This window comes from Haliotis rubra, unplaced genomic scaffold (genome assembly GCF_003918875.1).
Source record: "Haliotis rubra isolate DU_JTF1 unplaced genomic scaffold, ASM391887v1 Scf625, whole genome shotgun sequence".
Lineage (NCBI taxonomy): Eukaryota > Metazoa > Mollusca > Gastropoda > Lepetellida > Haliotidae > Haliotis > Haliotis rubra.
Window position 1 is genome coordinate 549,526 of NW_025767330.1, and position 16,963 is coordinate 566,488.

A 16,963-nucleotide genomic window follows, 5' to 3' on the forward strand; every position below is an offset into this window, starting at 1 on the left:
TTGCTTGTTCAATACGCAACATCTTCATACATATGAAACAGGGCATAATTACAGGAAACATTATCACTACCTTGGCATTGGCAGTCACAAGGGTACTGGAAGTCCAAAGGTTGTGCCAAATATCACAATACATTACCAGTATGGCATATGCTATACTTCAAAACTAATGGAGAACAAAATTTAATGATTTGGATTTAAATAGTCAATGAGGTTACCATGAGAAACATGACCAAGATCAGATTGTAAATCTGTGAGCAAACCTTACTGACACCATAGATCATCAATGCAAAGATTTAGCTTCAGATACCTCCTAATGTCACTAATTTAATATTATAACAGCATTCAAGTTGACAAGGAACTACAACAAAAGCTCAATTGACCTGTTCTTTTGTTAGCATGTTCAGTGTGAATGATTTTGATGTGTTGAATTTCTTGGAGTTGTCAGAGCTGTACTATGCATAGAAGTATGAAGACAATTACATAAGATGACATAATTTTTAATAGGGAGCTAATGAGACAAGAGTAACTAGTAAGGTAAACCAATGTTCGTACCCTGACTGTGTATGTCCGTCCTCCGACACGATTCTGGGCTTCGAGGACAGCAACACTCAATCCACTCTTCTTGAGTAAACAGGCAGCACTTAGTCCTCATAGAAAGATAATCAGAGTTCACATATGCAGTAAAACTGTGGTAACTTGGATATATACTATAGAGACCATCAAGCATATGACATCAAGTTTACCAAGGTTTGAGACAAGAGGAATCATGTTATCAGCAGGTGCTGCAAGTATTCTGTTTGAACCTCAAGGTGAAATCATCAATCATCATGTTGGAAGAGTTCATGTTAATATTTGTGAGTAAATGTTAAAGACTTATGCAAATATCTAAAATTACATTAACTTGTATAAAAGCTGTTTGTTTATGTAACTGTCATAAATCTGTACTGCCACTAAAATGCATGGTATGCAGTTTCAACATGTCACATTTGACTCACAAAGTTAATACATTAATCCTAAATGCACATAATTCCAAACAATGAAAATGAATATTATTTTACACCGAAGAATTACATTCTTGCTGTGGCCCTGTAAATAACAGATGGAGAGTACAACCAGCATAGGTAACCATAGTAACCATCCATATTGTTGGCAGTTTGATAACATGTTGCATGATTCGAGACACTTGTCAGTGCTTGTAGAATATTTTTATGGGAGAGAGCTTGAAACTTTAAGAATTGAAGTTGAGTTGTCCTCACCACTGATGCCAGCGCCAATAACTGCAACATCCACATGAATGTCCTCCATCTTCAGATGCACGTGATGCTGAGACACTAGAAATGAAGATGAGAATGATAAATATTGCCATTGCTGTTGTCTGATATGTTACTCAGTAATAATAACAGAATTGCTCACAGAAGTTCAACATGATGTATGTTTTGCTTTTGGCTGGATATGTAACACAGCACTCATCAGTTTTTCCAGCTCAGTATGATGCCTCTCTATAAATAATCAAGTTTGGACCAGACAATCCTGTGACTGATATCATGAGCATCAATCTACGCTGCTTGGATATGGTGACATGCATCTACCAACCAGCTTGCCTGACCTGTCACTTCGTTTAACAAACATAGTTGCTGGAGACCAATTCTATTCCAGCTCTTCATGAGTTTAACATGAATTGATTATGTTACGACTGGTATTAATTTACTTCTGCATACATGTTTCGTGACTAAGTGATCATTCATAATTTATGGTTAGGAGTGGGGTGTCTGTGTGATGATGCCCCGCCCCCCCTTTCTATAAATTATGATAAGTTTAAGCATAATTTTTTACATATACTCATGTACAAAACTGCTGATGACTTCCCCACCTCCCCAGAACAAAATGGGTGACCCTTCCTTTAAGGGGCACTGATCCCGAGCAATTTCCGTGGACTGGTTGTTGCTTTTGTTATTGTTTTTCTCCTGTGAGCACCCGGATGATATCCCAGAATTCTTCACTGGTTCGTGATCTCTGCTGCGCCACCCGTATGTGCAATTGATAGTATAAGTATAGATTGATCAACAAAGATGAAATCCTTTTTACTCGATAATATTTCCATCCTTATAACAAATGAAAACATTTTGAAGTCTAAAACACGAAAAAAGTGACATATCTTTTCAGGCTTTTCACGTTGGTGTATAGTCTCATTGGTCATCCCAAAGAGCACACCCGCCAACTAAGTGCATGATGTCCACCATTCTTTAAAAAAGTAATTTAGTTAGCCAGTAATGAGCAATCAATCAACGATTGGTGGTTAATCCTTTGATGGAAGGATGTTGTTTTTACACAGGCACTATACGACAGGGTGTATTTAGTATAGATTAGTAAATCTACATACATAAAGTTTAAAACACTGCCTTTTGACAAATCCACTTTGCAAGATGAAAGTAATTAATCAATCAGCGTGTTATCGAATAAGCCTTTGATCGATGTTTGTTTGATCAGCTGGTAATTCCTCTTGCTGCACTTCCATGAACATATTACATAACATGTAAATATATTTGCCACGTCAGACCTAAATATATAATGATGAGTATTTACTCCAGACACGATAAAAGGCCAAATGGGAACCTTTGTTGGGTAATCTGAGTGGTGTTACCACTAATTATACCTGTTATAAATTCATTAACTGAGCATCAAGTGAATGATGACAAATAACATGTGTAGGTTTATACCACCTAACACGGGTTAAAGCAAGGGAGTAGTAATCGCTGTATTGCATACAATTTTAATTGCCTGAAAAAAACTTAAGGGCCAACACTGTTTGGAGGATACGAACAGAACTTCAGTGCTGCATAAGAAATACATATAAGCATTTGCTGTGTACTTAAGTTAAAAACTGTATATACCTATTTACCTAAGTACATTTTCAGATTTTTCTAGCAGTGGCAAAGGGGGGATTGTTTAGTTTACGGATTCAAATAAATCAAATGTGTGTTTTAATAACATATTTTTAACATCATATTTTTACATGACATGATTCAAATATTGAGATAAAAAGCACAGATATAGGATCCAATTTGATTAGTCATTATACCATCCATGCCTTAGAAAATCTGAAAAAGCCTACACTGCTGGGATACTTTATTACAATTGACAAGAACTAATGGGTATATTTTCAAATAATGGAATCTGATGTGCATCCGTGTACCACTATTTAGGTTGAAGAACTTCTGCCAAGTTAGACAGTAGCCTAGTCCCCGTGTCCGTCACGGTCGAGGGAGCAGGTACTGACGAGCTCGCACCTTGTATTCGTAGACTTGGCGAGAAACATTGATCGCTCTGGATCAGTGCCTCAGGAACCCGTTATCGCTATGTAGGTTATACAATAGATCTATATACACATATATAAATACTCTATACATATGAAGTGTGTGTACAGATCTATGGCCTATGTATAACCTACATAGCGATAACGGGTTCCTGTGATCAGTGCTCCTTTAAAATCATCACCACCCCATAAAATCATCACCTAGCCATAAATTATGTACGGTCCCTCATGCAGAGAAACGCAAAATGACCGGTAAACTGCTACATCTGCAAATACGTAGACATACCTAATGCTCTAGCTGCTTTCACAAACTGGCATCCACCGGTCCGTAATACGTGCATGTATACGTGTGTAATTACATAATATATGTGTACCACTTAACAGCTATTGGCTTCTGTCAAAACATGACTTTTCTCCCTTCCTATTTACTTCGAAAGACTATTAGCATAACGTACGTCACTGCCACAGGCAAAGCATATCACGTGACCGGACTCTTGTTTGTAAACAAACGCGCATATTCAAGATGAGACTGGATTAATGTGTGGTGTCTCGGGTTTAAATTATTATGTTAAATTATCACATAGTAGTGTAAGGCAGTTGGACGGGCGGCTGATGTAGTACCTTAAAAGTCATATACAGTCAAAGCTTGGTGACCGGGAAGACAGAGGACGATGCCACGCCTCCCGCATGCTCAGCCATCTTGAGGGGCAAGGCAAGGCTGTAAGGAGCGTGTGCAGCGGCTGTATTTGTGTTTCCCAGGTCACATGGCCCCCATGCTGGCTATATAAGCCTTGAAGGCAGGAAATCGACTGTCGGCTCGTACACGCATCAAGTTAACTGCCTCCTTCCACGTCTTGAGAGGAATAGAATGGGAACGAGTAGGTGTATTTTGTTGCTATTTAATTTCGGGTGTCGGGTGAGCGGGGTAGATTTAACAGGAAGTTCACAGTTACAAGTTCATGTTAGATTTATTTTGAAGAATACATCAAATTAGTCATTGTTAGGGGGGTTGGGGATTAATTAGGAACGCGTAGGTTTGGTATGCTGATATTTAATTTCAGGTGTCAGGTTAGTTGGGAAGAAATATGTAGGGTGGGGTTTTTTTTGTTTTGTTTTTTTGTTGTTTTTTCTGTACAAGCATGTCCTTTTATTTATTTTTTTACATTATTTTTGTTTAATATAATAAATAGAAACTTCATTTTCTTAAAATGTAGAGTGATATATCTGCATTGCTCAGGGCCTAGAATTTCGAATCTCTCTTAGCGCTAAGATAGTCGTAAGTGCCATACATTAACATTAACTTACGACTATCATAGCGCTAAGACAGCTTCGAAATTCTAGGCCCTGCTGCCACTGTAACACACCACACGCGCTTGGTACTTAACTTAAATTTAATGATCTCTATTTCTCGGTCACCATGGTACTGCTCCTCTGCATTTGGAAACCGGCAGATACACAAATGTGAATGTGAATGAGAGGGTATGTTTTCAGTGCAGTGAGAGTGTTGAGGATGAAAGACACGTTCTGTTGTATTGCCCTATGTATGATGATTTGCGTGAAAGTTTATATGAAAATGTCTGTTTTAGCTATCCCAACTTCTTAGATCTTTGTGATGATAAGTTAGTTTTACTTTTTTAAACACCATGTATATTTTAGTGCCAAAACCTGCTTTTATATCTTGCAAAGAAGAAAACATATTTTATACGGATAGATTTTACACTGTATGTACCTATATAATTATTTATTATTTAGTATTTATAATGTTTTTAATACATTAGTCTCTCATAACCCTTAAAGGGTGGCTCACTTATATGCTATATTTTATAAATATATTTATATATGTATTTTATGTGAGGTGAGACTGAAATAAAATATCTGTCTGTCTGTCTGTCTGTCTGTCTGCAAGCAACGTATCAGCAGACGCCATTGTTGCCATGCAAGTACGTCCCGCACAGTCCATTCAATATTTCTTAGCTCTTTTATTCTGGACGAGCCTAAACATTGAAATAAACATCTACGATAGAATGGCTTAGTTTCTAACTTTCTAGTGCTGGTATTGGCATACAACCTGCGATACGATGCATCACGATACAAAAAAAAAAACCCCTTAGAGTCGCGACAATATATTGCCAAAGTATTGTGCACTGAAGCAGTGATACGATACGAATCCCGATATAAGGGTGGCGATACATTACGTGTCACGATACTAAAACCTTTAATTCTAACACTAACTATAAGACACCAAAACAAAACCAGTTATAAAGTATTTCGTCAAATTCCGTCAGCGTCGTTCAATAATCATTCGGAAAGGAGATACTTTATACACGGACTTTGCAAATGTTGATAACATGCGAGCGCAATATCTGACACATGTACAATTCTTGACGCAAGAATTTCGGCGAAAATGTTTATTTACTTTAATCACCAAACAAAAGTAAGTGTTTTTTCTTGACAGATATCGCGATTCGGCGATATTCAAAGTTAAATATCGATGTATTGTGGCTCGCCTGAAGTATCGGGATATGTACGACAAAATTAATTCACTGTATCGGCGGCCCATGGATCGATGTATCGATGAATCGGCACACCACTATTAGTTTCACAGAGAAAATATCCTCAAACTTGTAGCACTGATTCGAATTGTGTAGCGATTTTTTTGTTTACATACGTTGCCCACCCCACGTGCAGTCATCGAAGCCGTACGGATAGCATAGGCTGGTGCGCCTTGGCAGAATTTCTTCAACCTAAACAGTGGGATATTAGGAAGGGTGGATGCCCGTTATTTGAAAATATCCCCGGTAGTTTTTGTCTGACTGTAATAAAGAATCCCAGCAGTGTAAACATTTTCAAATTTTCTAATGCCTGGATGGTATAATGACTGATCCAATTTGATCCTAATTCTGTGTTTTTTACCCCGATATTCAATAATGTCATGTAAAAATGATGTTTATTACCTATGCTATGATATTAAAAACACACATTTGATGTATTTGAATCCGTAAACTAAACAACCCCACTTTGCCATTGCTAGAACATCTGAAAAATTACTATAGGTAACTATAGGTATATACAGCAAATGCGTATGTATATTTCTTACGCAACAATGCAGTTCCGTTCGTATCCTCAAAACAGCGTCTGCCTATAAGTTTTGTCAGGCAATCAAAATTGCATGCAATACAGCGAATACTACTCCCTTTCTGTAACCCGTGTTTGGTGGTAAATTTACACGTTATTTGTTATCTTTCACTTGATGGTCAGTTAATGAATATATAACAGTTATAATTAGTGGTAACACCACTCGGATTACCCAACAAAGGTTCCCATTTGGCATTTCTCGTGTCTGGAGTAAATACTCAACATTATAAATTAAGGTCTGATGTGGCAAATGTATTACATGTTATGTAATATGCGCATGGAAGTGCAGCAAGGGATTATCAGCTGAGTTACAAAAACAAACATCGATCAAAGGATTAACCGATAACACGCTGCTTGATTAATTGCTTTTATCTTGCACAGTGGATTTGTCAAAAGGTAGTGTTTATGTATGTAGATTTACTAATCTATACTGAATGCACCCTGTCGTAAAGTGCCTGTGTAGGTTCAGGCTCATAACGCCGACCTTTCGACCAAACTTTACGGTTGAGTGAAATATAAAGGTCGACGTCCGGAGACTAGTTTCATTTTGCCAATTAATAATGGATTACGAGGACAATGAGGAGGATAATCCGGATTATGTCGTCGCTCCAAATCCCTGACGGACGCTTCTAGCCAGCAGCATACTGGACCAGCTTGTTTTGGTCTGTTCTCGTGAAAATGTTTGGATGAGCCTTGCCGATGTATTTCTTCAGGCGTGAATGCCACCCTGGGGGGGTTGTTTGTTCTTGGCCCATCTGAGCTGTGGTGGTTCCATTGCGTCATGTGCAGATCTCCCTCCACCCAGCAGAAGTTGGTAATGTAGTCTCCGAGTTGTCGGCAGCGGTCATCATCTGGCATCGTTGCCAAGGTATCCAGCCACAGGTCCTCCACCTGAAAAAGAAAAGATACATTTATTAATGTTACTGAATATTAAGGTCAAAACACTTTTATTACACAACCTATTTGGGTGGAGCTCACTACATGTATTTGTTTTAAAATAACTTACCTCCTGTGCTGGCACCAAAGGCAAGACGGCACATCTCCGGACGAACCTCTCGATCTCGTCATCGTCCTGGTAGGCCTTCTGGATATGGTGCTGCTGGGTTCTCCTCAATACACATTGGGTGAAGTGGAAGAAGCAGCCCTTCCACTCGCTTCGGGGGAACACGATCGCAGAGGCGTTTCTGGAGGCAACCTCATAGTCCATCTGCAACAAAATATTGGAACATCATGATACAAATATTGACAACAATGGACATAAACTGTGCATGCATGGGTTTATAATAAGCATGTAATTTGCATTATTCTCTCCGAAACAAAACAAAAGCATTCATTTGTATTTACCTGGATCTTCTGTGGATCCAAATGATGACCTCTGGTCGCGGCTGCATCGACAAGTAGTCTGAACATCCTGGTGTAAGTATCCTCTTTCGTATCTGGCAGGAAGAAGAATACCAAAGGAAACATGTTCCCATCTACCATGCCATGGATAGTGTACAACTGGTGAAATATGGTCGGCGCCACGAAGAATGTGCCATTTCCGTAGATGGTGTCTGATTCGCAGAGATAACACAAGTTATCGGCGGTGGAAAACCCAAGGATTCTCTTGTCATGGCCGTCGTCGATGAGGAGGAAGGGGTCGCCAGAAATCGTCGTCTTGTATTCATCAGGGAAGACTAGGTCTTGTCGTCTGAGGGGAAGTGGTGGCATCACCGCTCGCCTGGCTCTGTAGAAAGAGCTCCGGGCACCCGGGAAGGTGGGTCATGGCAAAGCAATCATGGGTTTGGTCTCATCAGTCCAATTTCCATCTCTCATGTCGATAAGGCCTTCTTCGTAGCGGGACTGCATGGGCTGGAGGGTCGAAGCTGCCATAGATATTTATACCAAAGATATGAACAGTGTTCATTATTGGCACTCTGCTAAGTGTTATTGTAAACTTTTCAAGCAATTGGAAGTGACATGTGCTACAAGTTCACCTTATCCAAACAGTTAGAGTAGATTATCCGCAACGCTAATTAAGCCTAATCAGAACCTAACCTTCAAAGGAAACCGTAGGTCGGCGTCCTGAGACGACACCGAATCTGTTCTTGTTCATTATAAAAAACAGGCAGCCTAATCCAATACAAGCCAACCCCTGAATTAATGAACTTAGACTCTCCCTGTATGAGTCTGAAATTCGACCGATTAGCACAGAACAACTCAAGCGTGATTCGACAGATCGGCACTGTTGGCTGTTCAAAATTCGACGGATTAGCCCGTAACCATCCTATGCTTGCCAAAACATGCCTAGGTCCTCACGGTGTGATCACCTGTTTTAAGAGATTAGCACGTTCCAGTGACCTGGAACCTTTAAACAAACCTGCTGGCAAACTGGGGACACCCCGTCCTCACATTGGCCACTCAGCTTGAAAAAACAAATGTACGTTCTCACAATGCTAAATACCTCCCAGTTAGCAAGTGCTGAGATTACCAGTAACAGGATGTTAGTTGTCAACTGGCCATTGACAGGTTGAGTGGCTTTGTAAGTCCAATATGGGGACAGGATGTCGGATTGTACACATTCATAGTGTCATTGGGACCAGAAAATGGTGTCGGAATTCGGAATGTACACATGTCGGATAATTCAATGTTTACATGATGATAATATAGAAGAACGCTGCCGGGACCAAAAAAAAATATGTCGGAATTCACAGATTGTCTGATAATTCAGATGTCGGATTATACAGAGTTCACTGTATTTTTAAAAACATATTGCTCCCTATTGCCCTTTGAACAACTCTTTTGATATTATTAAGCAGATCAGCAGGATTGATTATTGAATTGATTGAGTGCGTATCACCTCAGCCGACGGCATAAGACTTTGCTCGAAGTATACGAAGGTGGGGGGGGGGGGGGGGGGGGGGGGACCTGTCTTGGTACGAATTTCGGTTGTTCAATCCTTGGCCGCGTCAAAGCAAAGGCATTACAAGATGGTATACTTGCTGTTCCCCTGGCTGGTGCTCGTGAGTAAGGGGAACAAAACAACCTGGAGAACTGGTCAGCTGGGCGTCATTATACCAAGCGTGAGTGAGGTATCCATGGCAAACAGCTGTATGATATCTCAGCTGCCTAGATAATAAACCAGCATCAGTCTTGACTAGTCCACACATCAGACACACTTACACGTATGCATGCGCTTAGATAGGATCAGTGTTCTGGAACGTGATGTTAAACACTATTTTATGTCACCTCAGCCTCGTCTAACTAGCGCTCCATTTAGCAGTGTTTGTAAAAAACAACCATGTTCACTTAATGTACTTGGGATGGGACCCGGATGTACGAAATGGCAGATTCAATGCCATAGCTCACTGAGTCATTTGGAATAGACTGTGCTGGGGTATTTCCCCCAAACCAGCCACATAAACGGCACTATTGTTAAGTTTCAACAAAGATGTGAAAACACAGGTTTCCATTTTCAACCATTTTATTATGAAATTATGAAAAGCAACATTTTATGATAATAAATTACCAATAACATATTCATCATCTGTGTCATTCGAGAACAACACATAAAATATAACAAGAGTCATCAGAAGATGACATATCCCCCCGGCCCCCACATCTTTGAAAGAACAAATCATCTGACAGTTACTTAAAGTCCAGCTTGATTTTAGACTAAGTCCAAATTGTTTCCATGGAAACTGAGAAAATAATAAATCACAAATATCTGCAAATAGCATCTGCCTCACATATCTGCTAAGTTTTGCTGAAAGATATTAAGAAGTTTTCGAGTTGTGCTCCGGAAACGAAGCCCACCCCTCACTTTTGGGACTAAGTCCGAATCGTTTCCATGGAAACCGGGAAAAATAAAAATGCCAAAAATCTGCAAATACCAAAAGGCACCACTCAAGGTTCTGTTTCATATATCTACCAAGTTTTGTTGAACAATATTGAACAGTTCTTGAGTTATGCTCCGGAAACGAAGCCCACCCCTCACTTTTGGGACTAAGTCCGAATCGTTTCCATGGAAACCGGGAAAAATAAAAATGCCAAAAATCTGTAAGTTGCAAAAGGCACCACTTTGGGATCTGCCTCACATATCTGCCAAGTTTTGCTGAAAGACATTGAGAAGTTTTCGAGTTGTGCTCCGGAAACGAAGCCCACCCCTCACTTTTGAGACTAAGTCTGAATCGTTTCCATGGAAACCGGGAAAAATAAAATGCCAAAAATCTGCAAATAGCAAAAGGCACCACTTTAGGATCTGTTTGATATATCTACCAAGTTCTGTTGAGAAATACTGAACGGTTCTTGAGTTATGCTTCGGAAACGAAAGCAATCCTTACTTTTTGAGACTAAGTCCAAAATGTTTCCATGGAAACTGGGAAAAATAAAAATGCCAAAAATCTGCAAATAGCAAAAGGCACCACTTTAGGATCTGTTTGATATATCTACCAAGTTTTGTTGAGAAATATTGAACGGTTCTTGAGTTATGCTCCGGAAACGAAAGCAATCCTTACTTTTTGAGACTAAGTCCAAAATGTTTCCATGGAAACCGGGAAAAATAAAAATGACAAAAATCTGCAAATACCAAAAGGCACCACTCAAGGTTCTGTTTCATATATCTACCAAGTTTTGTTGAACAATATTGAACGGTTCTTGAGTTATGCTCCGGAAACGAAGCCCACCCCTCACTTTTGGGACTAAGTCCGAATCGTTTCCATGGAAACCGGGAAAAATAAAAATGCCAAAAATCTGTAAATAGCAAAAGGCACCACTTTAAGATCTGTTTGATATATGTACCAAGTTTTGTTGAGAAATACTGAACGGTTCTTGAGTTATGCTCCGGAAACGAAGCCCACCCTTCTTTAAGACTAAGTCCAAAACGTTTCCATGGAAACCGAGAAAAATAAAAATGACAATAATCTGTAAATAGCAAAAGGCACCACCTTAGGTTATGTTTGACATATCTACCAATTTTGGTTAAAAAATATCGAACGGTCTTTGAGTTATGCTTCGGAAACAAAATGATTACGGACGGACGGACAGACGGACGAGGCGACGACTATATCCCACCGCATTACATGCCGGTGGGATAAAAATAATATCTCTGACCTAAAAAGTCTTTCTGAAAAAAGTGAACAATGGCACTTAGTTCAAAAGCAAATAACAATAACAGTTTTCTCATAAGATAACGACATTTAGATATAAGAGCTTTGCATTGAGCATCAATACACGATCACATTCTCTAAAGGAGGACTCAAGTCGCACTGTCAAAGAATATGCATCTATGCAGAACCTACACTTAAGTGTTCCCTCGATTGTGACATTAAGCAGTGTGTCCCTCCCTGGTCTCGTACTGACAATCCATCTTTTCAGACGTCATTACTTGTGATTCATATCTGTTGTCTAATCTCTGACCATGTGTCGATACATTATGTAGCACTATCTGCATGCATTTGTTGGTTGGACTTGGCGCATAATAAATCACTATTATTATATTTGTATCATTGCTGGAGGGATGTACCCCATGAGAGATCTGCTCCTCAGCAAGTCATGCTTTTTCGTAAGGCTTCACTGACCTGGCCAGTGACTGTATTCGAATCAACACTCATGATGTCAATCACTGGAATAAATACTGATTGTCATATCAAGCAATAACCCTCGTGGGGGAAGCTGACGGTGAAAATGAGTAAACTCTGTAACCGCATTATTCATAGAAATGATATACTTATCAAATATATCATGTTGTCCTTTCAAAATAAATTATTAAACAAAACCCCATGGAATGAAATGCAAAACTTAAAACTGCAAAATTAAAAGCAGATTAAACAAGAGTCATCAGAAGATGACATATCCCCCCGGCCCCCACATCTTTGAAAGAACAAATCATCTGACAGTTACTTAAAGTCCAGCTTGATTTTAGACTAAGTGCAAATCGTTTCCATGGAAATCATGAAAAAAATAAATGACAAAAATCTGCAAATAGCAAAAGGCACCACTTTGGGATCTGCCTCACATATCTGCCAAGTTTTGCTGAAAGATATTTAGAAGTTTTCGCGTTGTGCTCCAGAAACAAAACCTACCCCTCCCTTTTGAGACTAAGTCCAAATTGTTTCCATGGAAACTGAGAAAATAATAAATCACAAATATCTGCAAATAGCATCTGGCTCACATATCTGCTAAGTTTTGCTGAAAGATATTAAGAAGTTTTCGAGTTGTGCTCCGGAAACGAAGCCCACCCCTCACTTTTGGGACTAAGTCCGAATCGTTTCCATGGAAACCGGGAAAAATTAAAATGCCAAAAATCTGCAAATAGCAAAAGGCACCACTTTAGGATCTGTTTGATATATCTACCATGTTTTGTTGGAAAATATTGAACGGTTCTTGAGTTATGCTCCGGAAACGAAAGCAATCCTTACTTTTTGAGACTAAGTCCAAAATGTTTCCATGGAAACCGGGAAAAATAAAAATGACAAAAATCTGCAAATAGCAAAAGGCACCACTTTAGGATCTGTTTGATATATCTACCATGTTTTGTTGAAAAATATTGAACGGTTCTTGAGTTATGCTCCGGAAACGAAAGCAATCCTTACTTTTTGAGACTAAGTCCAAAATGTTTCCATGGAAACCGGGAAAAATAAAAATGACAAAAATCTGCAAATAGCAAAAGGCACCACTTTAGGATCTGTTTGATATATCTACCATGTTTTGTTGGAAAATATTGAACGGTTCTTGAGTTATGCTCCGGAAACGAAAGCAATCCTTACTTTTTGAGACTAAGTCCAAAATGTTTCCATGGAAACCGGGAAAAATAAAAATGACAAAAATCTGCAAATAGCAAAAGGCACCACTCAAGGTTCTGTTTGATATATCTACCAAGTTTTGTTGAAAAATATTGAGCGGTTTTTGAGTTATGCTCTGGAAACAGAAGCCCACCCCTCACTTTTGGGACTAAGTCCTGAAAAATGTTTCCATGGAAACCAGGAAAAATAAAAATGCCAAAAAATCTGCAAATAGCAAAAGGCACCACTTTAGGATCTGTTTGATATATCTACCAAGTTTGTTGAGAAATACTGAACGGTTCTTGAGTTATGCTCCGTAGAAACGATACATTATAGCAACTATCTGCACATTTGTTGGTTGGAAAGCTTGAATCGAGAAACTAAAGCAACTTACTTTTGAGACTAAGTCCAAAATGTTTCCATGGAAACCAGGAAAAATAAAAATGACAAAATCTGCAAATACCAAAAGGCACCACTCAAGGTTCTGTTTCATATATCTACCAAGTTTTGTTGAAAAATATTGAACGGTTCTTGAGTTATGCTCCAGAAACGAAGCCCACCCCTCACTTTTGGGACTAAGTCCGAATCGTTTCCATGGAAACCGGGAAAAATAAAAATGCCAAAAATCTGCAAATAGCAAAAGGCACCACTTTAGGATCTGTTTGATATATCTACCATGTTTTGTTGAGAAATACTGAACGGTTCTTGAGTTATGCTCCGGAAACGAAAGCAATCCTTACTTTTTGAGACTAAGTCGGGAAAAATAAAATGACAAAAATCTGCAAATACCAAAAGGCACCACTCAAGGTTCTGTTTCATATATCTACCAAGTTTTGTTGAAAAATATTGAACGGTTCTTGAGTTATGCTCCAGAAACGAAGCCCACCCCTCACTTTTGGGACTAAGTCCGAATCGTTTCCATGGAAACCGGGAAAAATAAAAATGCCAAAAATCTGCAAATAGCAAAAGGCACCACTTTAGGATCTGTTTGATATATCTACCATGTTTTGTTGGAAAATACTGAACGGTTCTTGAGTTATGCTTCGGAAACGAAAGCAATCCTTACTTTTTGAGACCAAGTCCAAAATGTTTCCATGGAAACCGGGAAAAATAAAAATGACAAAAATCTGCAAATAGCAAAAGGCACAACTTTAGGATCTGTTTGATATATTTACCATGTTTTGTTGAGAAATACTGAACGGTTCTTGAGTTATGCTCCGGAAACGAAAGCAATCCTTACTTTTTGAGACTAAGTCCAAAATGTTTCCATGGAAACCGGGAAAAATAAAAATGACAAAAATCTGCAAATAGCAAAAGGCACCACTTTGGGATCTGCCTCACATATCTGCCAAGTTTTGCTGAAAGATATTAAGAAGTTTTCGCGTTGTGCTCCAGAAACAAAACCTACCCCTCCCTTTTGAGACTAAGTCCAAATTGTTTCCATGGAAACTGAGAAAATAATAAATCACAAATATCTGCAAATAGCATCTGGCTCACATATCTGCTAAGTTTCGCTGAAAGATATTAAGAAGTTTTCGAGAGTTGTGCTCGAGCGAAGCCCACCCTCACTTTTGGGACTAAGTCCGAATCGTTTCCATGGAAACCGGGAAAAATAAAATGCCAAAAAAAATCTGCAAGTAGCAAAAGGCACCACTTTAGGATCTGTTTGATATATCTACCATGTTTTGTTGGAAAATATTGAACGGTTCTTGAGTTATGCTCCGGAAACGAAAGCAATCCTTACTTTTTGAGACTAAGTCCAAAATGTTTCCATGGAAACCAGGAAAAATAAAAATGACAAAAATCTGCAAATACCAAAAGGCACCACTCAAGGTTCTGTTTCATATATCTACCAAGTTTTGTTGAAAAATATTGAACGGTTCTTGAGTTATGCTCCAGAAACGAAGCCCACCCCTCACTTTTGGGACTAAGTCCGAATCGTTTCCATGGAAACCGGGAAAAATTAAAATGCCAAAAATCTGCAAATAGCAAAAGGCACCACTTTAGGATCTGTTTGATATATCTACCATGTTTTGTTGAGAAATACTGAACGGTTCTTGAGTTATGCTCCGGAAACGAAAGCAATCCTTACTTTTTGAGACTAAGTCGGGAAAAATAAAATGACAAAAATCTGCAAATACCAAAAGGCACCACTCAAGGTTCTGTTTCATATATCTACCAAGTTTTGTTGAAAAATATTGAACGGTTCTTGAGTTATGCTCCAGAAACGAAGCCCACCCCTCACTTTTGGGACTAAGTCCGAATCGTTTCCATGGAAACCGGGAAAAATAAAAATGCCAAAAATCTGCAAATAGCAAAAGGCACCACTTTAGGATCTGTTTGATATATCTACCATGTTTTGTTGGAAAATATTGAACGGTTCTTGAGTTATGCTCCGGAAACGAAAGCAATCCTTACTTTTTGAGACCAAGTCCAAAATGTTTCCATGGAAACCGGGAAAAATAAAAATGACAAAAATCTGCAAATAGCAAAAGGCACAACTTTAGGATCTGTTTGATATATCTACCATGTTTTGTTGAGAAATACTGAACGGTTCTTGAGTTATGCTCCGGAAACGAAAGCAATCCTTACTTTTTGAGACTAAGTCCAAAATGTTTCCATGGAAACCGGGAAAAATAAAAATGACAAAAATCTGCAAATACCTAAAGGCACCACTCAAGGTTCTGTTTCATATATCTACCAAGTTTTGTTGAACAATATTGAACAGTTCTTGAGTTATGCTCCGGAAACGAAGCCCACCCCTCACTTTTGGGACTAAGTCCGAATCGTTTCCATGGAAACCGGGAAAAATAAAAATGCCAAAAAGCTGCAAATAGCAAAAGGCACCACTTTAGGATCTGTTTGATATATGTACCAAGTTTTGTTGAGAAATACTGAACGGTTCTTGAGTTATGCTCCGGAAACGAAAGCAATCCTTACTTTTTGAGACTAAGTCCAAAATGTTTCCATGGAAACCGGGAAAAATAAAAATGACAATAATCTGTAAATAGCAAAAGGCACCACCTTAGGTTATGTTTGACATATCTACTAATTTTGGTTAAAAAATATCGAACGGTCTTTGAGTTATGCTCCGGAAACAAAATGATTACGGACGGACAGACGGACGAGGCGACGACTATATCCCACCGTATTACATGCCGGTGGGATAAAAACACAAACTACGTTGGGACCAGATTTTTAGACCGATTTGAACTTGGTTCCAGGTTTCACAAATAACAACATTGAGACTTTCATTCCTTGACCAGAGTTATTTCCCTTAGATTATCGAACGCATCCTGAACCAGTGTAAGCTGGGCTCGGTCTCTCATATTTGCAAGCTGACAGGCGCACAGAGCGCCGGGAACCAGCTTAGGATCAGAGCGGCATGTCTAGTCGTCTGCTTGTCGAAGGGACTGACTTTTAGAACATATAGCAGTCAAAGGGGCTTGCATTGCTGAAAACAGTACGTTCTAGGTCCAACAATCGGGAAAGAGTATTTCCATTCACCCGTATTATTTCTTCCGCAGATTAACAGAGGTAAAGCAATGTGGTTAGACCCTGTAGATTTTGGGGCTTTTAGTTATTTTTGTGTTAGTGTTTTGTTAGGCCAATCAAAAAAATTATGTGGTTCCGATTACACCTCTTTAAATTTTAGGGTAAGTAGGTAGGAATTCTTTTTTTTCACATTTCATTTTTAGAAGTAAAGTACATTTATCAATGTGTAATTGTTTATTCAATCAAGCTTGAGGCCATC

At 39.0% G+C, this 16,963-nt stretch overlaps 2 protein-coding genes across 2 annotated transcripts in view; both read right to left on the reverse strand.

Moving 5' to 3' along the window:
- LOC124256349 (amine oxidase [flavin-containing] B-like) overlaps window positions 1-3,690 on the reverse strand; it is a 32,564-nt gene extending 28,874 nt beyond the window's left edge. The window contains exons 1-3 of the mRNA XM_046690338.1: window positions 3,596-3,690; window positions 1,257-1,331; window positions 553-647 (exon numbers count right to left, since the gene is read on the reverse strand). Of these exons, the coding sequence (XP_046546294.1) occupies window positions 553-647; window positions 1,257-1,305 (144 nt within the window). The 5' untranslated portion in view covers window positions 1,306-1,331; window positions 3,596-3,690. The remainder of the gene's footprint in view (window positions 1-552; window positions 648-1,256; window positions 1,332-3,595) is intronic.
- A 262-nt stretch (window positions 3,691-3,952) lies between these two features.
- Window positions 3,953-8,623, reverse strand: LOC124256350. The gene is made up of 4 exons (XM_046690339.1): window positions 7,793-8,623; window positions 7,455-7,655; window positions 7,056-7,339; window positions 3,953-4,031 (listed from the first exon to the last, which is right to left on the reverse strand). The coding sequence occupies exons 1-4, from the start codon at window positions 8,156-8,158 to the stop codon at window positions 3,953-3,955; spliced, it is 930 nt and encodes a 309-aa protein (XP_046546295.1). The 5' UTR covers window positions 8,159-8,623.
- Window positions 8,624-16,963: the final 8,340 nt, after the last annotated feature.

What these genes read in the sequence shown, in the direction of transcription:
- LOC124256350 (XM_046690339.1), bottom strand. Translation starts at nt 8,158, where the DNA reads ATGCCACCACTTCCCCTCAGACGACAAGACCTAGTCTTCCCTGATGAA. An exon ending in CTTTGGTGCCAGCACAGGAG is followed by an intron (nt 7,340 to 7,454) that starts GTAAGTTATTTT and finishes TTTCTTTTTCAG; the next exon opens with GTGGAGGACCTGTGGCTGGA. An exon ending in GCGTCCGTCAGGGATTTGGA is followed by an intron (nt 4,032 to 7,055) that starts GCGACGACATAA and finishes CGCTCCTTACAG; the next exon opens with CCTTGCCTTGCCCCTCAAGA.